General features: G+C 38.0%; 2 protein-coding genes across 2 annotated transcripts; one reads left to right on the top strand and one right to left on the bottom strand.

Moving 5' to 3' along the window:
• Positions 1-4,404: 4,404 nt before the first annotated feature.
• Positions 4,405-11,187, bottom strand: LOC101847732 (apoptosis regulator BAX). Its single transcript, XM_005100686.3, has 5 exons — positions 10,960-11,187; positions 9,160-9,459; positions 8,523-8,640; positions 6,922-7,146; positions 4,405-6,103 (listed from the first exon to the last, which is right to left on the bottom strand). Exons 2-5 carry the CDS (start codon positions 9,390-9,392, stop codon positions 5,993-5,995), a joined length of 687 nt encoding a protein of 228 aa, XP_005100743.1. The 5' UTR covers positions 9,393-9,459; positions 10,960-11,187; the 3' UTR covers positions 4,405-5,992.
• Positions 11,188-13,924: 2,737 nt separating this feature from the next.
• Positions 13,925-24,836, top strand: LOC101847499 (ubiquitin domain-containing protein 2). Its single transcript, XM_005100685.3, has 3 exons — positions 13,925-14,385; positions 18,305-18,541; positions 19,923-24,836. The coding sequence occupies exons 1-3, from the start codon at positions 14,307-14,309 to the stop codon at positions 20,315-20,317; spliced, it is 711 nt and encodes a 236-aa protein (XP_005100742.1). The 5' UTR covers positions 13,925-14,306; the 3' UTR covers positions 20,318-24,836.
• Positions 24,837-25,622: the final 786 nt, after the last annotated feature.

The raw sequence follows: 25,622 nt of genomic DNA, 5'->3' as shown, positions 1-25,622 counted from the left end.
TGTACTTTAGCCGAAGTCATAATTACCCATGCTCACTATTCACGGTCCACAATTGACTTTGATACAATAATTTAAAAAAACCCAGAAATGAATAATTTGCACAAAACACCAGCAACAAACACTCTGAAAGAAATAAAAGAGAAAAGCAACCAAAAGCCATTTGATCTATAAATGATACATTAAAAATCGTATAATTGTACCGTTAGCACAACATGTGTACACTCCTGGGGAAAGATGAAAAGTTGACCCACATGATTTTGAGCTACAGGTTGATAATGTTTAAAAAATCATTTTTTAAATCAAAACGTTTTTTCATAAATGAAAAACAATCTAAAAGGATCCTCATTTATTCAACTTTAAAGTACAGTATTTCATTAGGAACTATTTTGACAGATTGAGAGCAAGGTATTCTTTAAAAAAATTTAAATAGCCTTAAACAAGTGACTCGGATCAATGCTCGTGATCTGTCTCCTTTTTCCTAACTTTGCACTTCAAGTGAAGGTGAACCAAAGATTCTCTACTAGTAGAGATTCTTTGGTTGAACAAAAGAATTTGAAAGATCGTACATAACAAGATAGTCCACTCCTCTCTTTGAGCCAATTAAAAAAACTGTCCTCAAAATTCGGTCACGCACTCATAGAAAAAGCGTGGACTTCTACTTGTGTGAAAAACAATAAAAGAGAAATTAACAAATTGTGCTATTCCTATTCTTCTTCTGAAGAAACGAAAGAGAGCTTCCAAAACAAAGATCAAAGACAGTTTTTTGGCTGAGTGAACAATCTTGTTATGTATGATCTTTTGTTGAACCCCATCATGTTATATACCAAAATAATCACTGGGACTTCCCCATCACTATAAAGAGCAGTGCCCATGAATAACTACTTCTGCAAACAAAACACACTACTTATCCATCCTTGCCCGATCTGCCATTTTGGTGTCTTCGTGGTGGTTTGTGTTCGTAAAACTTTAAAGCACATTTCCTCGAACTCCTATCTTTATACCCTTCCTCAAAAAAAAAAAAAAGAAGCAATATCTCAAAAGCGACTCAAAATATTTGAAAAACTTAGAGTTCAGCTTTTCTATAAAAAATCCAACATAAATATATTTTCAATACTTGGATCCATAAATCTCTCCAAGTACCACGTTTGCCCAAGTTAACAATGAAACCCCCCCCCCCCTCCAATAAATAGATATAAGCTACAAAAATTAAAACATTATGTACTGAGCTTTTTAGCAGATAGTTACAAAATTGTAACTTCATATCAAAACCTGATGTGAGATCATTTGTAAAATTTGTAATGCTTTGATTTAGATGTATTTATTGTTAACCTTGTTATTCTGTAAAGCTGCTGATAAAGGGAAAGGGGACTTAAAAAAAGAGAACACTTAAAATTCTAATGATCATTCATAACACTTTGCCATCATATTTTGTGGAAAATCCAAAGAAACTGGGTGGTAAACAGTCGGCAAAGTGTTAAGCCTTCCAGCCCCAAGTGCGTATATATTTTTAGCAGCTCTTGTCTCATGAGCGTACATTCTCAGTTTCCGGGGGGAGGGGGATCAAATTTGCGTATTTTTCGAAATTAGCGATCTTAATTAAACTTTAATTTTCATAATTTCATAATATTTGTTCATTTACCAGTAAACATTGTTATAAGTTATTATTTAAACCTGATTACAAAGATACTACATCACTTTTTAGAATGCATGCCTCTTTTTCTGAAATACTGCTGTATTGGCTGGGACTGGGGTTAGAGAGTGCACAAAAATGAGCTGGGGCTGGAAGGGTTAATTTGAGTAAGTATATATAATTATGAACACCACACCCACACTTACAGAATATAGAAGCAATTCCGAGAGCAGTAAATGTAAAACTGCAATAACTGACACCTACCCAACAAGCATCCAAACTGTTCATGAGCATTTTGACTAGAAGTAAATGCATTAGATTGTCCCCTTCGTTTTATGCAAGAAACATTTTGAAATTATGCACACTGAGCCAAAAAAGTGAAATTATGCGAATTCTGTTAATTTTAACAAAGAATGATAAAGGAAAATAATCAGAAATTACGCAAAAAAATATCAAATTTTGCTAAATTAAGCTGGGTGCATATTATAACCACAGGGACAGATTAGACTTTTTAGAGTTGTCATAACATGAAGCCTTTTGGTACAAAATTCCTGTCATCATGAAAGAATCCCCGTTTTTTGGGTGTATTTTTTCCCCTCTTTATTCTATGCATAGCAACTTTTTTAAACACAAAATCTGACGAACACGAAGAAATTTTCTAGTCCTGAGAAGTTCGTATTATCAAAGTTCTATGTAAAGTGGCAATAAGACAAAAATGAGTCACATGGCATATTTTGACTACACAATTGTTCGGGAATATAGGAAATATAATTTTACAACTTTACAAAGTAAAACTTACGACTAGCCAAATTGCTTATGTTCCAAATTTGCAGTTGACTGAAGTTGGGAAATCTGATATGGACATTTTTGAGAAATTTCTGGTAAAAGATCAAAAAGAGAAAGAGAATCTACCTCAAACTGCCAAACAAGCAGTCAAAGAAACTCATGTTCTTGAGTTCAGGCAGGCATTGCCAAAACAGGACACGGATCACTTAGACCGAAACAGCTGTACAAAATACTCCATCTGGTCACCCAGCCAGGAGAGTGACTGCAACGGACTTCTCGGGTCTGGCGCCAGGTGACCTGAACGGATAATTTTCATCGGCGCATTATTATGCCAAGTGATCGCAAAGTGTTAACTGTTACAACCAACAAAGCTTTCAATCATTGTGTCAGTAAAAAAAATATATGTCTTTTAAATCTAAAGGTCTCAGAAACTATAACATTCACTTGTCAAATTGTTGCTTTGACATGAGGCGAGGGTTTGGCTGTGACTGCAGCAACTCACAAGTTTGAAAATGATTTTGTCTTGACAAAACTACGTAGTGACAATCTGCCCCCACAATAGAATTGTCCATGATTATTGATGGCTACAGACATAATGGATTGTGGCTGGGGAATGATGTACCCATCTGTCTCTTTCACTGCAATGTCAATCAAGAACCTTTGTTCCAGCTGCATGCATTTACATTTGAACTTGATGAAAAATATTTTTAAAAAGAACACAGTCAAACCCTTTGTACATCCAGCCTAAGAACAAATATGAAGTTGGTGGAAAAATGGAGTTTCAATGCTGCCTTCTGTTATTTAGCAACGATTGTCTAATGTTAAGGGACATGAAATGTGAGGCATTGTGGTGAAATCAGGTGATCGTCAAAATAATGAAATCGAAGAAACCGTCATTTTTTCTGCTGGTTTAACAATTTTTATCGAATTTTTTTTTCTTAGCTCAACACTTAATATGACCATTCAAAAACATATTTATACGTGGAATTTACTGAAAAACTTTGATTTGAGGCACTAAAATGTAAATATATACTGTTTCCAAGGACATGGTAGCTATGAAAGTCAACAAATTTAGATGGCTAATTTCTCTGAAACCAGGTGACCCCCTACGTCCTTCAATCCCCCAAATCTCGACTTATAAAATTCTAGATAAATGGGGAATTTTTTTCAGGTATACAGATGATGTTGGCTCTCTATATATATAGACCTACAATTTGTCAACTCATGAGCTCTGCCTTCCATTAAAAAGACATAGTGAACAATAACAATCTATTCCCATAGATCTATATTACAGTGGGCCCTGGTTGTTACAAGACTTCCGCGACCGACGTGATGTCCCTGTTATAGCCCAACCTGTTACAGATGGGGATCAAGTTTACACACACTACAACTAATGATTAACGAATGGGATCCCTTTTACTACATAGATAACCCACAAACAATTTATCAGTCATTGCTCCGTTTTTTTTTTCCCACTGAAATTTTGTCCTCCTCATCTATATCTTCTTTTTTTCTAAGCATTTTAGTCTCATTGAGGTTGACAAGAATAATTTGAGAAGCACGAGTGATAATAATAATAATAATAATTATTATTATTATACTTGCAAACAGGAACAATTCATGCTCAACAGTCTACAGCATACCCTGTGTGCTTTACATTGACTAGTAATCGAAATTTTACCACATTTGGGAAAAGGAGCACACATAGATCTGCATGCAGTGCCTACTTTTCATTCAGTCAGTAATTCCTATTACAAGTCTCGCCACCCATAGAGGGGAAACAATGTGACGATGTGCCAGACCAAGATCATGCTATCTCATTGACATGACTTCCATCAACAAAGTGCGTTCAGCTCCCCCCCCCCCATCTCCTCCCTTCCCTGCACACAAGGTATGACACATCATGATCATAAAATGTGTACACAGTCAATTCTGGCCTACTGTGAGTCATGAAGGTGCCATGCGATGTGCCATTAATGTTGATTTGCTTCATTTATTTCGTTTTTCAGCTTTCTTGTCCGTTTGTTTTAGGATTGTGTCGATGGTTGGACCACTGTTATAGTCTAACATGTCAGCCCGAATGCCTGTTATAAAAGAACTTTTTTACAGTACACTATAAGAGACAGGACTCGAGGATATTTAATATAAGCCCACTACAGCTGAAATCCTGTTAAAACTGTAAAAAGTGGGGCCCACTGTATGAAACTAAGATATGTCTTTTGAAAAGACTGGGAACGCCCATATACATGAAACATGTGCTTCTTGTCTTTTCATATCTGAGAGGACATCAATGTAAGACTGACACCTGAAAATATGTTTTCCGCAAAGCAAAAAATCCCCAAAAACCTGTTGTACTATAATATTTTTCGCTGTTTACAATCTGGCCTCGGAAAAATAAAAACCATTATTGTTAACTATGTTATCTCATGCCACTAAATAATCTCAATTCACAAACAGAAACAAAATGGGAGGTTGGTGGGTGCTCTGGTGCAGTTAGCTCCTTCTTTCCTACCCAACATCTATCATCCTATCTCCCCTCCTTCTTTTTTGTGTTTGTTACTCTCTTGTAACACCTCTAATCTTCGGCACTTATACGGCCTATTGTGTTGCAAGTGCCGTAAAACTCTTACTAAAACAAAAACAGAAAGTCACTCCTGTGGTAAATAATCTCGACTCGTATCATATTGGCTCCAAATAAAACCCTCTTCAAAGAACAAAGTTTTAACTTCCTCCGGTCCAAACAACGTAGTGTGCTTTGATCGATTGAATACATCAACCAGGTTCACACATTACCCAGTACTAGTTTTTAACAATGTATCTATTAGTATTAATATTCTAGAATTGAATAAAATAACAAACAATTACACTAATGCTGTATAGCCCACTGCAAAATTGATATCATTTTGAAAACTTTCTTCTGCCAGCAAGTAAATCTATAAGTCCTGGCCGCCTTAAAAAGTTGGGGGTTTTTTTTTTAAGAAGAAAAATAGTGATCTGTTTTAATTAGTTGATATTGTATGTTAAATCAATCAATGATTTCTGCCATTTTGCTAATGAGATCAAATACTTTTTCGTCAGAATGCATTGGTTATAATAGTACATGTATTTTCAACATGATCAAATGAGACAGCAGTAAAGGTCTTCAATATTTCATTAAAGGCATTCAGTTATCAACTTTCATAAACTTTAACCCTTGATCACTTTTGATAACCAAAAGCTAACTGTAAGGGTGAATATCCTTCAAGGCAAGCGTGACATTTTCCCGGAAATGAGCATATAGCCTCTCAAAAAACAAAATCAGTACCACTACTACTAAAAATATTGATGATACTAATTTGTAATTCTTTTTCCACTATCAAATCATGTACCTTTCGATTCCTTCCTGTTATGATATTTCTGGCAATGTATTACTAATCCATATTCTAAAGCTATATTTTTGTACAAAAATATTGTTTCATTTTCACCCCTGATTTCCCCAGGAAACTCTATATTATGACACGACATAGCCAGTTCTGTTTTCCGAGGGTTATCTCAATCCTCCTCCTAGACCATGACCATTGCTGCCTCTCTTCAAAGTCAAAGAAGTTTCTTCCTGTAGTAACGGAATAGAAGGAATAAACAGCCAACCACTGCTGCCCACAGGAAGAATTTGTTGACGGAATTAAATGGCTTTGCCACAACTTGACCCTGTAAAAAGAAAAAAACAACAAAAAACAGCATTGATTAGATTAATAACAATAAGTTTAAAAAAGTTACTTGAAAAGAAACCACGAATTAGGCTGAAAAGAGGCTATCAGGCCAAACAAAAGAAAAAAACCCAGCGATGCACACAAGCAGCATAGGATATTGAAAGTTACACAAATATGCAGTCTCCTAATGAGCCTTCCTGCATTCAAACGATATTTCAAAAATCCATAATACACAGACTTACGATGAGTGACGAGCCAGAAAAGATCATCATCTCAATAGTCTTTTGCTTTTGTTTTCCTTTAGTCTAAATGTTCATTTTTTAAACTTCAGATTCTCTAATACATTTTAAACTGTAGACAACAGGTAAAGACCAATCTGTACAAAAAGAAGAAAAAACAAGATTGGTCTGTAGTTCATATTGTCTAAATAGTCGCATTGAATTATTTCAAATACAGCTGGCTACTATTTTTAAAAGCAATCTGGATTGTTTTACCAAATTCGTCCTAAATCTGACATTATAAAGAGACTGATGGGGAGAAAGTACCTTTATTCAGTATACAGTCGAAAGTGTTTAATACTGCCATCTATTGCTGAGGAGTTAAGTGGTGACTGTCTTACACAGTCTCATTATAATGTAAAAAGTACCAAAGGTAGTACATGGCAAGTGGCCATTAGAGCAAGTGGTTTGTCTTACACTGTTAGCTGTTAGAGTAGGTTCCACTGTATTTGTTTTGTTAGTTTCAATTTTTACTCCGATCAAACCTTTAACTTTAAAATGCAAAGAAACAAATATAAATAATGAGAAAGAGACTTACCCATCCACCATGCTGGTACACCCAGGTGCAGATCTTCTCAGAAATAAAAGTGAGGGACCAGTTGAGAAAAGTCATGAACAAGTTTTTGCCAGCACGGAGAGCTTGTATAGCCACATCCGAGCAGAAAAAAAAAAGCACAACAATCCTTTCTCTGGTTATTCCCCCTTCACAGAAGATCTGAGACAACAAGTCATGGAACTGTTCAAAGGTGACATCTGTTCCCACCTGAAAAGAAAAAAGAAAGTTGTGATAATTTAAAATCAGAAATCAAATGGGTACTCACAGTTATGCCAACAAGACAAGAAATAACATATGTGTGAGGCATCGTGGTGAAATCAAGCGCTCGTCAAAATAATGAAATTGAAGAAACTCAATTTTCCGTCAGCTGAGTAATTTTTATAGAATTTTTGTTTTTTGGCTCAACATCTTTTATGTCTCTCTCTCTATATATATGTGTGAAGGGTGCTGACAAATTGAGTTGCTTCTCGGATTCAAGCCTTATTTAAATAGATACATCATGCCTATAGGTGAAGTTTTTACAGTTTAGAAGTATGAAGTAATAAAAAGCAAGTTATACTTAAAGAATGTGGCATCAATAGAAAATAAACAATTTGACCCTAGTATCGATTTTTGGCCAATATCTTCATTTGGGGATTTCCAGAAATAACTCATTTTGTCAGCACTTTTCACATATATAAAAACACATTTCTTTGTGGATTTTAATGAAAAATGTTGACTGAAGGTACAAAATGTGTCAATTTTCAGTTTTCAAGAACTCTCAAGCTATTGAAGTTATCACATTCTGTTGGCGATTTCTCATTAATTTTACCTCTGAACAATTATATTTTAAAGTGAACCTTAAAGGTTTCAAGTTGTAGGTAGCGGTTTCATGAGAATGTTCGAGCTGGACAGAAGTTACTGATGATGACATTGTACATCTATATCAAAATGAGAAAGTATAACTCACATTTCTTAGAAATGAAAGAGAATGCTGAGTATTGGTTTGTCTCCGCAAAATTCAAATTCTTGACCCAGAATACACACAAAATTAGGCTCGCAAGAAAAGTAATTTCTGTTGCTGCCTGAAGGTTGAATTTAAGTTTTGTTCCTCTTTCTGATGATCACTTTTGGGCGAGTAATTAAGGCTTGAACACTCTGTGGTCTATCTTAGAGCTTAGCGTAGAATCAGTCTTGCGAAAAATGAAATTCATATAGCTGACAAACATCTCCTCTGGGCCAAAAATCGATATATGCTTTACGACAGAAATTCAAAAGAGTAAACTACTGGAATGCAAATATCTTCCTTTTCCAAAACCTAGTGATATTTAAATTTATGATAGAGCCCTGTGTTTTATGTCAAATGCCACCAGAGGTGACTACATTCCCTTGGACATTTAGTCATCTCTGCACTTTTTGTATAATGCACTAAATCATAATTTAGATATCAACTGCTCAGAGTAGAGGGTGCGGTGGCGGAGTGATTAGTGCACTCATCTCCGACTTCGAGTTGGGGAAGTAAAAGCGGCGTGGAAAGGAACTGGTCACCCTACCAAAATACATTTTTGATGAGTGGTTAACATAAATAGGACATAAAAATATACCTGCTCAGCTCTTCTCTGCACTTGCGCTCTCCCACGAGTTTTTGAAAAGTCATCTGCCATAAGTCGCAAGTCTCTGCCTGTTTTAGCCCACAAAGGATCTTTGTATCCTGGTGGAGTCCTTAGAAAATGAAATAAAAAATCAATGATTATGTCTAAACTACACATTCTTTCAACTGGGACAATAAAATAAAACCTTTTTGCAGTCTAACGTTGGTTGATAAAGTACGGTCAATGGTTTACTTTCAGAGTCTGCATAGAGTGTGCTTGTCAACAATCTACTACTTGATGTCTGTTTACATTACAAACTTATAGTAGAGTTTTACACCAAGTTGATTTAAAAATACAGTATGTTTTCAATGGTCAGTTGATGCTTTAAAGTCAATGACGGATCATAATTTATAACATATAAATTGATAAAAAATACCTGTCTGAAGGAGCATTACATTGCATTCAGTCTGTATAAAGTTAGTACAGTAGTGTATTATTATAGTTAACAGGATATCAATTTAGACTATGATGGTAAACATGCCTGACCAAGGCTGATCTGTTTTTAAAGCAAAACACACACACACATTAAGGAAACAAAAAAAAAACACCCAAAAAAATACCAATACGAGCAGGACAAAGTATTACTCACCGCAACGGAATATCTTCGTAGGAGAAATTAGGAACCCTCTGAATTTCACTCGATACAAAGTTTGTGAACAGCTCTCTACCTTCTTCCACAACTTCTTCATGCTTATCCCTCGGAATTCCAGAAGGAACAACAATAACTTCCTGGGATGTATCCAAAGGTGGAATAACAAGTTTGTTCAGGGAGACCCCAGAGTCTCTCCGCTGTGACAGACTGCGTTGAACTGATGGCTCCATACTGACAATGCTTTAGAATTTAGACCATGAAGGACTTTTCTCCAGTCAGCACCGGTGTGGTCAAAACCTGAAACAAAATCATTCAGGGAAGTTTTGATTCAAAGCTGACACATATATATATATGTGAGGCAGCGTGGTGAAATCAAGCGTTCGTCAAAATAATGAAATTGAAGAAACCAGAATTTTTCCGCCCGTGTGTCTATTTTTATTGAATTTTTTTTGGGCTCCACACCTTTTATTCCATTTAAAATTGTGCGACTTTTACTGAAAAGCGTTGATTGAAGGCACAAAAATTGTAAAATTTTCAGTTTTCAAGGACTCTCAATCTATGGAAGTCAGCCATTTTCCCGTTTACTTTACCTTTGAAACAAGACGACCCTGACCTCCTTCAATCACAAATATCTAGAGATTTTATGGGTACTTTGGGAATCAAAAGCAAGACAAACGAACAAGCTGAATGAACCAACCAATAGCCTTTAACTCCACATGCAAAAATAGACGAGTGCCTGATTCCACTGCGTTGTGACACATATATCCTTTGAGCTAGTAAGCTATGAAACCAGCTGTCACGACAAACCTCACAGAAGATAATAAGAAGTTCCAAGTAATGAAAGGACATGGGGCTCAGGTTGAACCGTTGAGGGAGGAGGTGAGAATTAAAGACTGAACCACAAAAGATCATTAAATAAACCTGTCAAAAGGCTCAAACTTCCTGTTCACCTGAGTAGCAACAAATCTAGAGGTGTAACTTAACTAAATTTAGAATCAGTCCAGAGCCTTCAAGTACACTGGACGAGAGAGAGAGAGAAAGAGAGAGAGAGAGAGAGAGACAGAGAGAGAGAGAGAGCAGAGAGAGAGAGAGCAGAGAGAGGGAGGGAGGGGGGGAGAGGGAGACTCAGAGAGAGAGAGAGAGACAGAGAGAGAGAGAGAGAGAGAGAGAGGGAGGGAGGAGGGAGAGGGAGGCTCAGAGAGAGAGAGAGAGAGAGAGAGAGAGAGAGAGAGAGAGAGAGAGAGAGAGAGAGAGAGAGAGAGAGAGGCACTTGCGTTTGAATAGGGAATACTTTAAAATTAAAATCCTACTAGATCTAGATCTAGATCTAGATCTAGATCTATATAAACTTACCCAAAAAAAACCACTCGCGGCTTGTGGATGAGCTTTATTTTTTAAAACATTTTTTCTTTATAAGATGATTTTGAAACAGGCCCTCCTAATCCTAATCATATTAAAATTACAAACACCAGAAAAGTCACAATTCATAAAATTATATTTCAATAGGTCTACACAGTGATCGCTCTCGAATCTAAACAGGCAATTGGCGATAAAGTGGTCATACTCCTCAACCTGAAGGCTGACATCATCATTACTTCTCTTTCTATAAGCAGGATCTATTTTAGGCAACTGGTTAGTAAAGTTAGTTGGGGTAAAAGCCGAAAAGCAAAAGCATCGCCCGTCGCTCTGCGACGTCTGTTTCTGAGAGTGAGGCAACCACTTTTGTTTCAGTGTGGATCTCTACACGCTATGGCAGTGCATTACAGTTTTAATTTGGGGCTACCTTTAAATACTTACTTGTTTCTAAAAAAATTGGTGTAACTCGCGAACGCAATCATCAAGATTTCCTTCTCTACGAAGTACAAGCACCGTTGTTACAATTCTCAAACTCAAACTAAACTATCCCTCTGCTAAGGACCCTTGGTTTTTGTCTCCTACAACTTATGAATGCGGGAATTCCCGACTGACACTTGTTGTCGATACCAACTTCTCTTTCAAGATACCAGTATCGACTGTGTTTCATAACCACAGATTCTCCTGGCTTATATTAGAAGGACAACCAAGAATACGAAGGTCATATCAAATGACGTAAAAGTTCTCTAGTAGAGAATCTTTGATCCTTCAGCAAAGAAAGATCCTTTACTGCAAGGTCTCTTAAATCTAAATAAAAAAAAGTCGCATGCAAAAAAACAACAACCCCCAAACAAATAAACAAACAAAAAATTAACCCTCACCCCTATAAAATCTGAGGTTGTGCCACTTTCCAGAGCTTCTATCTAGATCGCCTTTTTAGAGGTAAATTTATCTTGTAGTTGTAGAATAGGATCTTTAGTCTCAGCGGAAAATGCACTGTATAGTCTGCAGAAAGCAACTCGTAACCGTTTATTTTACTCGAGGTAACTCAGATTACAATATATAGGCCACTGTAGGTGCAATTTGTTATTATTATTATAATTATTATAATAATAACAATTATTATTATTTTACAAAAGTTGATCACAACACAGATGCCCTTATATGTACTTAATTAATCCTTATAAGACACCCATAAATCAGTATTAAAACATAATGTTTTGACTGTGATCGGGGATTTTACGTGCAATGCAATGTGCAGTTTTTCGATCAGTAGGCTGGGCTTGAATACGCAGTTATAATTTACTTCCATTTTTACAAACTACAAGCTGTTTTTTCTTAGGTATCAATATCATCGACATAATAGGAAAACCGCGTTTGTCTTTGCAAACAACCACTCCCCAAAGTGGCTATACCAGTATTCTTAAATTCTAGAAAGAGAAAAAAATCCCCGTTTTATTAAAATAATCCATTTGAAAATCCTGCAAAAACCGCGGAAAATCCGGCAGTTCGGCGGATTTCGGTTTATGCGGACTTAATTGTAATAGGCCTACATTTAGGCATTCTTGGATCCAAGAAAACCTAGGCCGATGTTATAACCGTGGCCGGTTTAATAAGCGGACTCCATTGTAACAGTACCGGTACCCAAGACTCAGTAAGTCTTACTGTGTCTTGGCCGGTACCAAACATTACTTCCTATTATTATATTTATCCCCTGAAAATAGCTGATGGACAGGTATCGTCAAAGATTGTACTTGATCTTTGGTATCGTCACTATCTTTGGTACCAACGTCTTGTACCAATGATAGTACATAACAAGATGGGCCACTTCTCTCTTTGAGCCAATTAAAAAAGTGTCCTCAAAATTTGGTGGCGCCCTCTTCACAAAAGCGCACTCTTTGCGAACAGAGTTACCCTACTTGAGTTTTAAAAAATCAAAGTGAAACTAGCAAGTTTTGGGATAAATTTCGGAAGAACGCTTTTTTAAAATGGTTACGCTGACAAAAAACCTCTTCCGGAGGAAAGGGTGATGGTTTTCTTTGTTTAATTTGACTTTAGAGTGAAAGGCGAGAGGTCATTAAAATTTTAAAAACTAAAACTCCGCACTGAACGTACCCGAACTGCTGATGAACAGCAGTCGATCTGCGCACGCAAGGAGGTGCTATTCCTATTCTTTTTCTGGAAAAACGAAAGAGAGCTTCAAAACAGACTGCAGCGCCATCTGAAGCAAAGAGCATACTTCCTGCGGACACTTTTTTGGCTGAGTGGCCCATCTTGTTATGTACTATCATTGCTTGTACTATCTTTGTACCAACGCGGCAATTATATTCCGGTGTAGGCCTAGCCAGGATTTACCAGAGTGATAAACCTGGAGACATGCGTCAAGCAAACAAAGGCTGACGCGATCACTTCTTTGCAAGGAGTTTAGAACTAACATTGTAAACTCAACAGATGGTTTCGAATTTCAATTTTGCACCTCTCCAGTTGACTCTGCCACCAGTGATAATGCTTTCACATAGCGACTAAGAGAGAACATATACATGTAGGCTCCTACTCTAGATTTTAAAACCTCCTATTGTTTAACAGTTCTATTTAAATTCCTCCCCAAGAAAAAAATACCCCCAAAAGGAAACAAACGTATATGCATACGAAAACAAGCAAACAAAAACTACAAAGACTACAACCCAAAACGATTATATCGGAGTAGCTTGTCACTATGTCAGGTCCGACCATGGCATCATTTTCTCCCCCCCCAGTTTCAAACAATTCATTATGACAATATTGTGTCGGCATAAATCACTGTTAAGGTTTGGAAATCCAAGAGCATTAAATTCAATCTTTTGCTTTCAAGAATGAATGAATATGGAAGAACATGATACCAAAAGCTTTTTCCATAAAAAAAACTCCTCCGTAATACTGGGTGGGGATATTTTAACTGACAGTCATGTACATGCCATTCTCACTACCAATTGCCACTCTAAAAGCACCCCCCAACTTAAAGAAGGACGAAAGTAACACATTCGTTCATTTTTTGTGAGCTTGCAACCTGACAACAATAGACAAATGGTGCAACAAAATAATGATTATTATGCTGACAAAGGAACTCTGCTAACGTTATATAACATGACGATGTATTATGATACATTCCACAACCTCAAGTATCAAAATTTGCTCAACGTGCAATACCAAAACTTTAATTATGAGCAGATGCTACTAACATAATCGTTGAAGAGAAGAGGCTTGGGATGGTTTCTTGTCAACTCGCATTGAAATGCAACACCGGTTAATGTTGTCCCCATTTTTAAGTTAAGGGATCCAGATTTAGGTTACACCGTAATAACAAAAACTAGGAATAATAAAACAGTCCTTATTACGTCATAGCAACATGCGGTTTCTCCTCGGCCGATTATTGACAACTCAAAATGAATGCATTCTGTTGCTATTTTATAAACACTGGCTTAGCATAGAAAAGTTATACATTCTGAAATAAACTCTTTGTGCAAAATAATCGAATTTGCTTCTTTCTCAGGCATGGAGAAAAGCTGCGTGTCAGCTGAAAAGATAGTGCACAAAGAATCGTGACGTCACAGTCAACAAACAGGAACAAGAACAAAGCTGTTTATAGCAGAGAGAACACTGCAGTCCCTGGCACTGTCAGTTTTGAGTGTATCAAAGTATAGGACCAGAAAGTCTCTCCTGTGTAGTTTGGTGAAAGGTCAAATACCATGATTTATGAATCAGAAGGAGTATAACCCCACTTTCTACAGTTTCTTAGGTGTTTTGTCTTCAAGATGGGTGGATGTATTGGGTCCCAAAGAGACTCTGGGACTGGAGAATCCTCTGATCTTGACGCAGGATGGCTTCAACACGGTTTGTTTGTTTACATCGTTGGTAATGTGTGGTTGAAGTTGATATTGACATATTCTCATGCTGCGAGCCATGGAAATTAGCCGTCCTATCCTTTTCTTGTCAATTTTCTACCCTTCGTTTAGATTAACAACTTCTGTTGTCTGAAAGATTGTTCTTTCTATCACATGCGATTAAACGTAGAAAGACGCAAACTATTTTTAGGCACGGCACCCATCTTGTTTGCCGTCAGACCAGGATTCCCCTCTGATCACGTGACTACATCTAAGTCACTAAGTATAGCCAACCGCATGGCACCAAAGATGGAAGTGTACGAAAATACTTAATCACGTGATCGGAGGGGTATCCTGGTGTGACGTCAAACAAGATGGGCGACGTACCTAAAAATAGTTTGCGTCTTTCTACGTTTAATCAAATGTTTCTATCTGAAAACAAAGGAAGTGCCTTGATTTGTCACGTCGCATTGCGATTAGGGCCAGCGCTAAATAAAACGCCGCTTTTCGATTAGCGCGAGTGCTAAATAAAACGCTGTGTGTTAATATGGCAAATCTAGATCTGCTTTGTTATTGGAAGTGCTGATGGCTGAATGGACAGCGTGTCTGCGTTAGGAGTGAAACCATTATAATTATACATTTTATGAGCGTGGGTACGAATCCCGGTCCTGGAAGTTTTTGGGTTTTTTTTGTTCTCTTCCCGACTGACCAACAATTTTTTCCCATAACTATAAGTTGTTGCTTTGTATTTTTTTATGTAGTGATGAAGCATGCACTCTGGTTTCCTTCTGTGGCTATTCGGACTCCAATGCGCGTGCACTACACAGAATTGTACACTCAAAATTCTACACTAAGTATAGAATTCTGTGGTGCACAATCACTAGGTGTACCGGATGTGAAGCAGACAAATCGACCTTGGCCTTCCTCAGTTTCTATGATCTGCCCTACAAATGGACGCTGACCTTGGTGACCCAGTGTGAACTGTGGTCTTTTCTTCACAAAGGATAATATATAGTAGGGCCGGGCAATGGGCAACGGTATGGGAGGGAATATAGATCTACAGTCGAACCTGTGTAAGACGGCCACCCATTGTCAAGGAGAAAAGTGGCAGTATAAGACAGATGGCAGTCTTAGGCAGGACTGATCAAGATGAAGAAAACAAACCATTCCTTTCTGAGGTCCCAAGCGAATGTAGCAGTATTGTTGTTGTTGTTGTTTTCGCCTGGTGTTTTTTTTTTCTTTTGCGGCGGATTTTGCGCAAGGGTGACAATAAAACGAAATGTGTTAAACGAGGAAGACTGAGTGCTATGGTAAAACAAACACATGAGTTGCCACAACTCGGAGAATGAGCGACGCTTCTGACACAAGTTCATGTTGACGTCCATTGTTACTTTGTTACAGATTGGGTAAACATCGACCGCTCATCTCACTAACAACGATTTGTGTTGAGTTCTGGGCGGGGCTTATGGGTGAGGGTTCACACGCTTACCTTGCCAGCTGATGAAAATTTGTTACCTATCTATTGGTCAACAGTGGGAGGGGCCTACGCAACATGATCGGTTGGAGGGAGTACCTAACAACAACGACGGGTGATGGGATTATGACAGCTCGCCCACAACGCCTGGGGCCAATGCACGATTTATGAAAAAACGTAACGGAGTCACTAAGGTGGCCGTCTAAGACAGGTGTTATTTTTTGATGTGATAGGGGTTGTGTACTAAAAAATGGTGGCCGCGGCCGTGTTAGACATGTGCCCATTTTACACAGTTAAATTATATAAAAAAACGCAAGGGGGGAAAAGGAAAGTGGCCGTTTGTAGAGGAGGCCGTCTTATAGAGGTGGCCGTGAGGGCAGGTTCGACTACAATATTTTTAAAAATCGGTGATGGTGGGGCGGGCCTGGGGAAGTAAGATGAAGAGAGAAAAAGTAAGAGAAAGAGAGAGAGGAAAAGAAAGAGAGAGAGAGAGAGAGACAGGGGAGGGGGGGGGGGGCTGTCTTGTAAGGACTGATTATGAATTTGATGTTTTGATCCCTTTGTAGTCGTGGAACACAGTGTAATTTGGTAATAGCCTAAGTCCGAATTTCATAGCAACGGGAGTAGCAACGGGAGACTATTCGGACTCGAGTATAGACCTCGCTTATGGTACAACTGGTGATTGCCCACGCACACAGGAATTTGAGTCCGAATAGCCTCCAGCGGCTGTTCGGACTCGAGTCCGAATAGCCATTTCGTTCCGGTTTTGTCCACAAGAGAAGCTTTTACCTACAAAGTTGGTCTATACTTTTCCTTTTACCAATTTAGGCCTGGTTAAAGTTCAATAATTGCTTTTCTTTGTCTGTGAGTCTGTTTTGGTGTTGCACGTATAGCAGTTTTCTTGTTCATTTTTACCCATTTTACTGGAATAAAAGCCTCTATTGAATCACAAATAATAAGAATTTGAAATATGTTTCATGGTTTTTATTTCAACTACTCTATGTTACGATCATGATTCTCTAAAAACCTTTCCTGGAGTCGTGGGGGAAGCTACATTGCTGAACGCTGCATCAGCTGTCTCCACCTGTGACGGTCATGGGCAAGTGCTTGAAGAGTCGGGGCAAAGCTCTTCTCTCTCCACTCGGCAATCTTGTCAATCCATTTATTTTTTGCCTGCCTTTTCTTCCACCTTGAACTGTACCTCGGGGTATGGTCTTCGAATAGGCCACTGGCTCTTGTCACTTGACCTTATCATCAAAGTTTTCTTTTCTTGAGAGTGGTTAGCAGCTCTTCAAAATATGTTCATGTGCTTGGGGATGATTCTGTGCCGCAGCTTCATTTGTGATGTATGTCATGTGTTCTTTGTAATGAGAGAGATGTTGACAGTTGAGTGTACCCTTCTAAGAACATCCCATTTCCACTGCTTGAATTTTTCTCTGTAGTTCTACTGTTAGTGCGTGATGCATATTATTTTTATTAAGAGATTGACAGGACTAATGCGTGCAGTAGCTTCAGTTTAGTTCATTTGTCTCCCCACAATGGTTTCCGTTAAATTACCCGTGCTGCTGCTGTCTATGCTGCTCTTGCTCAGACTTCGGCCTTTGAGCCTTCTTTATTTCATTGAGCATTGCTCCAAGGTCCTTGAACTGATTCACAAGTTTTGAGTTCCTGTCCACAGACTATGATTTTCTTCTTTACTGGCTTTATTTATGCTGTTTTATGCTTTGTCTTTTTGGCTCTGATCTCCATGTTGTATCTGGAAGGATCTCAGCTGTGGTCAAGCCTGGAGAAGCTATCCGTGTGTAAGACACACTGCATGAAAATGAATTATATTTATGCTAAGTCAAATTGTTTAGCAATTTCCATGTTTTGGACCAATCCTGGGGGGGGGGGGGGGGGGGGGGGGGGGGTTTCAGGGGCCCCCGAGGGAAAAAAATTGGGGGTAACAGCGGGCATGCCCCGCCCCCTTGTTTTTCCTCCTTGATGTTTTGCAATAAGTGTTGACATTTCTTGAAATAATTGATTTGCATCAGTTTTAATGGCTATTAATTATACTATTATACAATATGTGTGATCTGTAGCGAAAAATATAGCCACTTGACCTTCGAAAGCAGTGTATCTGTGTGCGGGAGTGAAAGTAAAATTTTTACCCACTAGCCGAATCTTACCCTCACCCTAACCGTTACCTTATGACCCATATTCATCAAATGTGAATAAAACATGCAGGTAATGGAAGACTATCCCTCTTTCTGCTTAGATATAGTCTTTGCTGTACATATATATGTGAATGTTACTTTTGCAATCATTTTGTGTAACATTTTCAGCTGAGATACCAGAGATGTAGGCCTATATCTGCTACTGAAAAACGACCAGTTACGGCTGTTTGACATGATTTTGTTTTGTTTGTGTCATATTGAATGAACCTTTGAAACGTACACATTGTTGCCTATTGCAGTTTCTGTGGGACGCAATCAGCCTTTGAAAGCAGAAAAACCTAGATGGAAGAACGATGTCCCTTTGACTGAAGGGCAGTTGAAAAGTAAACGTGATGAGTTTTGGGACACAGCTCCTGCTTTTGATGGCAGAAAAGAAATCTGGGATGCTCTCAAAGCTGCAGCTTATGCATTGGAAACTGGAGATCACACTATGGCTCAAGCTATTGTTGATGGTGCAAGCATATCACTACCACATGGTAAGGCGAAGAACTGCTGCTGTTTTTTCAGCATTTTGTTCAGTTGTGAAATTAAATTCTTCGTTTTATAAGACAAATTTTTGTTGAAATGCTGTACAAAATTTAAGGAGACCAGTGATTCTATTGAGCTTACGGTTAGATAAAGCTCATTAGACACATTTCAGGCTTAGATGATTAGTGACTGTCAAACGATAGTATCTTTGATTCCTGGACATAAGTTAATGTAAAGAGGGAAAAAGAAATTATGTAGTCCGTAAAAGGTTTTTGCATCTCAATGTGGGTGTAGCATGTTGTCTAGGGGTATGAATTCATGCTCCCCAGGCTTGACAGTTTGATAGTACTGGCATGTGGTGTAAAGGTTATTTTCTTTGCTTTTGAAGATGGAAGTTGGGATTCTCTGGTGAGGAAGTTCTTTATTGAGTATCTCTATCTGCTGGGATGTTGTATCCCACTCAGGCGGGATGGGCCATCATAGGCAGGGTCAAAGCAGCCTGTCTCCAAAATTATCTGAATCATGTTGATAAAACATCAACAATAAAAACATGAAGGTAGATGTCATAGTCATGAAATGCGACATATAAAGAGTTGTTCCGTCTGCCCCTGGAAATGTTTACAGACAGCTGTGACAGTGCAGTGTTGAACAGTCTCAAATTCCCCCTCCCCCTTTTGTTTTAGTTTTATAGATAATACTGCAATGGGTGGTTGCATAGTGCTTGGCTTTTCTGTAACTATTCACTTCAGTAGAGTACTTGGTGGATGGTAAGCGGGTGCTCCGATGTGGTTTGCTCCTTCTTTCCTATTGAACATGTATCATCCTTATCTCTCCTTCTTTTTTGTGTTTATTACTCTCTTACAGCACTTCTAATCTTCAGCATTCGTATCACTTAATTGCGTTGCTTTGTTATTCTCTTGTAACACCTCTATTCTTTGGCACTTAAATGACCTAACTGTGTTGTAAGTGCTGAAAAATGCTTACTAAAAGTAAAACAAAAGTTTTTGCAATGCTGTCATTTGTGTTTTAAAGCTTAAAGTCTCTTTTAAATGCTTTTTAAAACCATCATTTAGAGCTGAGAGTGTCCCGTTTTAAAGTTAGGTGTTAGATCTAGTAGGGATCAGTGTGTGTTTTGTTTTAATTGAAGGCATTGAGTGACTTGCATCTTCAAAATCTGGTCTGTGGGTGGTTGGAGGGTGCTCTGGTGTGATTTGCTCCTTCTTTCCTATTAAACATCTGTCGTCTTTATCTCTCATCCTTCTTTTTTGATGACTTTACTGTATTGCAAGTGCTGTAAAACTCTTTAAAAAAAAATCTGGTCATGCTGGATGGTTTTACCTGTCTTGAGAGAATACAGAAATATCTTCCATTTTTTTTTTCATTCTTCAGGTACCCTGTTAGATTGCTATGATGAGCTGGGTAACAGATACAAGTTGCCTGAGTATGTTCTGAGTGCGCCTGTGAACCTCATCGAAGAAGCGAGTGAAAGTGACACTGCCCCAGACACAGACACCAACCTGTCGCCCGGGGTGGAGCAGCCCATTCGTTTTCGTCTGTCAAATCTTAGCCACGATATCAAACTGCAAGTCTCCTCCACAGACTCTGTGCTAAAACTGAAGAAACGCATTGCCGAGATGCAGGTGGGCGTTGAGCCTCAGAGACAGCGGTGGTTCTACGCAGGCCGCTTGCTCAATGACAAACTTCGCATTGAGGATGCTAAAATTCCTAAGAATCATGTTGTTCAGGTGATTGTGTCTCTGCCGGCGCAGGAGGATGCAAGTTGAGCCACAGGGTCACCAGTGAACGTATGGGGCTGCTCCTGTTTTCAAGTCTTTTCTACTTCTGTTGCTTGCCTTGGAAAAAAAGTAAAAAAGCGATTTTATGACGTCTGTTTGTGATATTTGACACAGACCACAGCCTTTCCTGTCAATGAATAGAAGTGATGACCCCCATTTTGTTCTTTTTTATACTTTTAAAATGAATTCCATGGAAGCTAGGATCACAGAAGGAAAGTCAATTCATTTGTTGGTAGTTGTCCCTCAGTGAAAACGTTTCTTCATAGCAGTCACATTTTGGGGGCTAACTTGTGGATGAAAACCAGACACAGAGAACTTTTTTACACAATGTATATTGTATATGCACGCAGGTATGATAAATCGTAACTCATCCTACACTTAAAATGTGTCAGATTGTTAACATTGTGTGCTTTGTGAACCATTATATATTGATGTGCACCAAATGTTTGGAAGAAACTGTAAGCATATATGCATTTTCTAAACTTTGTTTCTGATTTTGAATGTTGCTGCGTCATTTTGTTAACCAAGTTGGAGGTTGTCTCTTACAAATATATCATCAGCTCTCACGTAACTCCCTTGACGTACAATAATATGGTTTTATCATATGTAGATCGTCCGACAGCCTAACACACAGCTATGGTTGAGAGTTCTAATGCAAAGTATCTTGGTTTCCTGTCAGGGATTGACGTTGATTACACTGAGGTACAAAATGGACACAGCTCCAGTTTTTTTATTAGTTCATGGTCTTTTGTGCTCAAATGCATTTAATGTGATATGAATTTGTTGTGGATAATGAGTGGAGGACAAGGATTGAAGGGCCTGATTATGTGATTTTGTTCTCCCTCTTTCAGACTTTAGGTGGTCGCAAATGTTGACTTGTTTTTTTCTTTAGTATGAATTCTCTGTAACCTTTACTTTCTGTAGTCTTCTTTTTTGTGTTAAAAAAGATATATATGAAATAAGTTTTTACCTTGATTTTGGGATGAAACACTTTAAAATTAGTAGATTTGTATCTAAATGCATTTAATTTTTACCTGTCCTGTAAGCACCTTGCTTTGGGTCTCATTGATGTAAATTTGTTATTTATTAAATGCTCAAAAATGCTTTAAGGCTTGCCAAATACAATGTCACTTGGGAACCCTATGTTTCAGTTAGAGGTCTATGTCCTTGCGAGAGAATGACTTTTGGAAGCTCCTTGGAAGGAATTGTTCTGTAGTAAACCCAATTTTCATATGTACGGACTCGAGTATAAGTTCTGGCTAGGTGGATATGGTTTTAAAGCAAGGTCTGATTTTTAAAATGTTTGATAGCTTTTCAAACACCATATTATCATTTCACATCGTCCGTCTTCCTTACTCGGATTTTCAAACTGTGGGTATGCCTTCAGCTGTTTTGTTTGAAAGAATATTTCTCGGAACAACAAAAAACCAATGTAAAAAGCAAAACCAACAGAAGTGGTTTCAAGAAATTGATATTAGATTATGCTTGCCTCTTCTTGTACGAAGACAAATAAAGTTAGAAAAAAAGGTTTGAGCAGTGAGCAGTTATGCACATACACTCAGATACTGACATGGCAGTATAAGTTGTAAAGATACATGGTATGCAATGACTTTAAATGTGTAGCCTTTTCAGGGCATTGTACGGCATAGCGTTTGTATCTTTTTCAGTGTTAGGCTTTTATTTTTATCGAAGAGATGGGAACTGTGATTACCTGTGCTTCTATTAATGGTCCAGAGAGCTGTGCTTACTCAAGGTAGCGTAAACACAGCCTCGTGGGCACTTTGGCCTACAGAGCGAGTGGTTTCGGTGAAATCGGGGTAATTCAGATTGCTGTTTCTTTGCTCTTTCGCTATAACACACCAAATACTGTACACCTTGTAAAAGTTCAGCTTTTCCTTGTTACAATGGTGTAAGTTGTTTATATGTCCAATTATTAGGAGCTGGAGAATCGCTGTGGAAAGCGAAGCCCCTCGTGGTCGGAATGCGTTATCAGCTGGTTAAAAAATTGACCCACGTGCATTCAAATGCTTCACAGAAGGATTGATGATTAAATACCGTCTTTTCATTGACAGAGAACTGTTGAGCTTTGATGTTTAAATAGAAAGCCTTTAAAAATCGCGACAAAGTTTTCAAATATCATTTTTTACACGAAATATGTAAAATACCGGCTCAAAAAAGGTACCAATAGAAATATCAGTTCATTTTCTATCAGAATAAAGTAAGCGGCTTGGAATTATTTTGCATCAATCCTTCCGCGAAACTCGGAAAGCATGTTACCCCCCACGCGGGGAGCACTTGGTACACTGCAGTATAGAGCCGATTCGCTCATCGAGGGGGCTAGTGCGGCGTCGGCCGGCTCAATGCTCGGTGTTTTTGTCGAAATAACGAATATTGATTTGTAATGATGCCACAGTCTTGGAAAAAATTAGGCTCCATGTCTATGTTATAGTGATTTTACTCTGTTAATGTGGAGATGATTGGTTCACTTGGTACTCTTTTATTATCTGTTAAACATGGGGTTGCAGCCAGTTAACGACTTTAGCAAATTTGATCATATTTAAAACTGCTACTATTTTCTTAAAAATTGGCTTAGAGGTTATAGAAAGGTATCGAAATTCTCAGGAGATATAAGCCCTTTCATATGGAATAGATAGATTTGGCATACAGCTGCTTTGAAAATTTAGTTTCTGGTACCTACTTACTCCCATCCCCCATGGAACATTTTGTACTCTCCCTGGTAGCACAGTGCTTGCAGTGGAGGGCTGAACTGACAGCTCATTTGAAAAGCAGAGAGACATTACTTGGATCATTAGAACAAAGATATCAAAACTTACAGAAATGAAAAAAAATGGGGCATTTGTATATATGGTGTGCACATTTTGTGTTGGGTGGGAGAGAGAGGGAGGGTGGGTGGGAGGAGAGTATGTATGGGAAAAATGGAGTGATAATTGAAAAGAAGGGAAAATCGGTGAAGACTTTTAAGTGTGCCCACCCTAGTGTTTCGAAAGAAAATATGATTTTTCTATATCATGTTTACATTTTGCGTCAAGACTCGACCAAGGAATTGTGCTTCTGGCCCACTTTAGCAACATATTCATTTGTGGTTGGTCAAGCTCATTCTGGTCTTAAAACAACCAAAGTGTTGAACTTATACTTTGTCCAACTTTTTTAAAACCTTCATGAACCAGAAGGGGTCTAGTACAGGGTTGTTGACTCCAGTGAATCTGGAAGTTTCAATCATTTGGAAATTAGGTTTAGTCTGTCAAGAAATTAAAAGAGTTTCAGATGAAAAGGAAGGTTTCCATGTATTAATGGTAGCTTGTGTTGGAAATTTGCACAGTGTTCTCGCAACTAACGCCGAACTTCTGGATTGTGCTATGTTTTACTGAACTGTGTTCATCTCTACTGAAATCACAGACACTGAACAGGGTTTCCTCGTATATAAAGGGGATAGCTATTTTGAATTTTTGCAATATTCAAAAACATATGTTCGTTGTACAAGACTTGATGCATGTTTTTTTCTCCCTTTGGTAGAAAAGCAATGGAAGTTCATATTTTCTTATGGGAATTTGTTCATTTTTGAAAGACTTATTGTTGCCCTTCTTTTTTTTCTTTTCTCTGTTCTTGTGGCTACTCTCCAACTTTGATCTGGCCTATGCTTTATTGTACATGCATTTTAAAAGTTGAGAAGGGGTATCGTTTACACCTTACTTTTTATGAATACATATATTTCTAGATAATTATACTTCAGTTTCATTCTTATATTTTATGTTCAATTAGAAAATAATTGCTGGGATTTCCATTTTTGTTGTGGAGTCAAAATTTAACCATTTGTTTTTTTGTAAGGGTTTACATGCTATATATCTTCATAAGTCTGTATATGTTGGGGGGAAGTTCGTCGACATTTCACTTTCAGAATATCATTTGAATCAGTGAAAGAAAAATGAAACTTACACAAAGGGTGTTGTGCAGCATCTATCACACTTGGTAAGCACCCTGACCTCACTCATATTTGTCTCACATATCACTGTGTTCAAGGTACCTGTCTTTTTAAAACTCAAAATAATTCTGAGTATAAATATGTGTTCTTTTTAAAGACAGTAACAGTTTGTTTATGTACCTTCTCTCATTCTTTGACTCTGTCTTCAGATAAATGTACCCATAATGATGTCATATTTTTCTTTAATGCCAAGGTGAAATTAACATTCCAAACTTAAAGTCTATTGAAGCTAACCTGAAAACTGATTAATTTGCACCATTGTTACTGTGAGTAGTTGCTTTTGATTGAACACTTTGTCATGCAAGATCCAATCCGTACGTGTTTCAAAATGTTTTTTAAAGTCATTACATTCATATTTTGCAAATGCAAATGGAGATTGAATGCTCATCGCTGTCATATTTGATGTACCTGATCACGATGCTGTCCAGTTAGTACCGTACTTAAACACCTACAGTTTGTGCATTGATCCGTCTATCATATCATTTGTCCACATCAAAGAAAAAAAAATAGGAAAGAAAGAAAAGTATCAATTTGCCTGCATTGGACCTGCATAGGATACTATTAGGTCGCAAATTCTAAGTTATGTCTGTAAAGGCAGTCAGTCCTTACGCATTTTCGCAATTTAAGTTGATTTACGTGGAATTTTACTCTCTGAAACCCTGAGTTTTTTCCACCTTTTCCCGGAGTTTTTTCTACTGTCACCTAAACCTAGTGCACTGTGTCTCATTATAACCCCAAAAGCTTGACTTCAACTTCTAAATGGCGGTAATAAAGGTTTAGTCATAACTAAAAAACTTGGATCGGGAATAGTTCCGAAAAAAGTAGAAAAAAGTAGTACTAAATGAAGCGAAACAGTTGTCACTAGTACCAGACGCTCCAAGCCACCGATGGGGAACGGGGTTATTACCGCCGGATGCTCCCAGCGTCCGATGGGGTTTAAAGAGTTAAACTCTGATGTCACGACATCCATCTCCTATTCACAATTTGACAAACTCGCTGTTTGTAGAACTTGCACCGCTAGAGCTTGTGGAAGGAATTGTAAACTCATAGTGACTTACAGAGTTTGGGAACTTGTGATATGGTTCACTGTGGATTTTTTCTTTCTCTGAGAAACCAGTTTCTACCACTCCATCCACCCTGTCTACATTAGATTGTAAATAATTTCTCTTTATACACAAACATGAACATCCAAAACTTTCTTTACCTCTCCGTTCTTGTTTTTCACTCCCAGAGACAAAAGGCATGAGAGGATAATCATGGCTTATGGTCTCCTTTGAGAATGTGATTGCAACC

Source organism: Aplysia californica, unplaced genomic scaffold, assembly GCF_000002075.1.
Source record: "Aplysia californica isolate F4 #8 unplaced genomic scaffold, AplCal3.0 scaffold00256, whole genome shotgun sequence".
Classification (NCBI taxonomy): Eukaryota; Metazoa; Mollusca; class Gastropoda; order Aplysiida; family Aplysiidae; genus Aplysia; species Aplysia californica.
The sequence above is the reverse complement of the archived record's forward strand: the minus strand, read 5'-3'. Positions and strand labels throughout refer to the sequence as shown.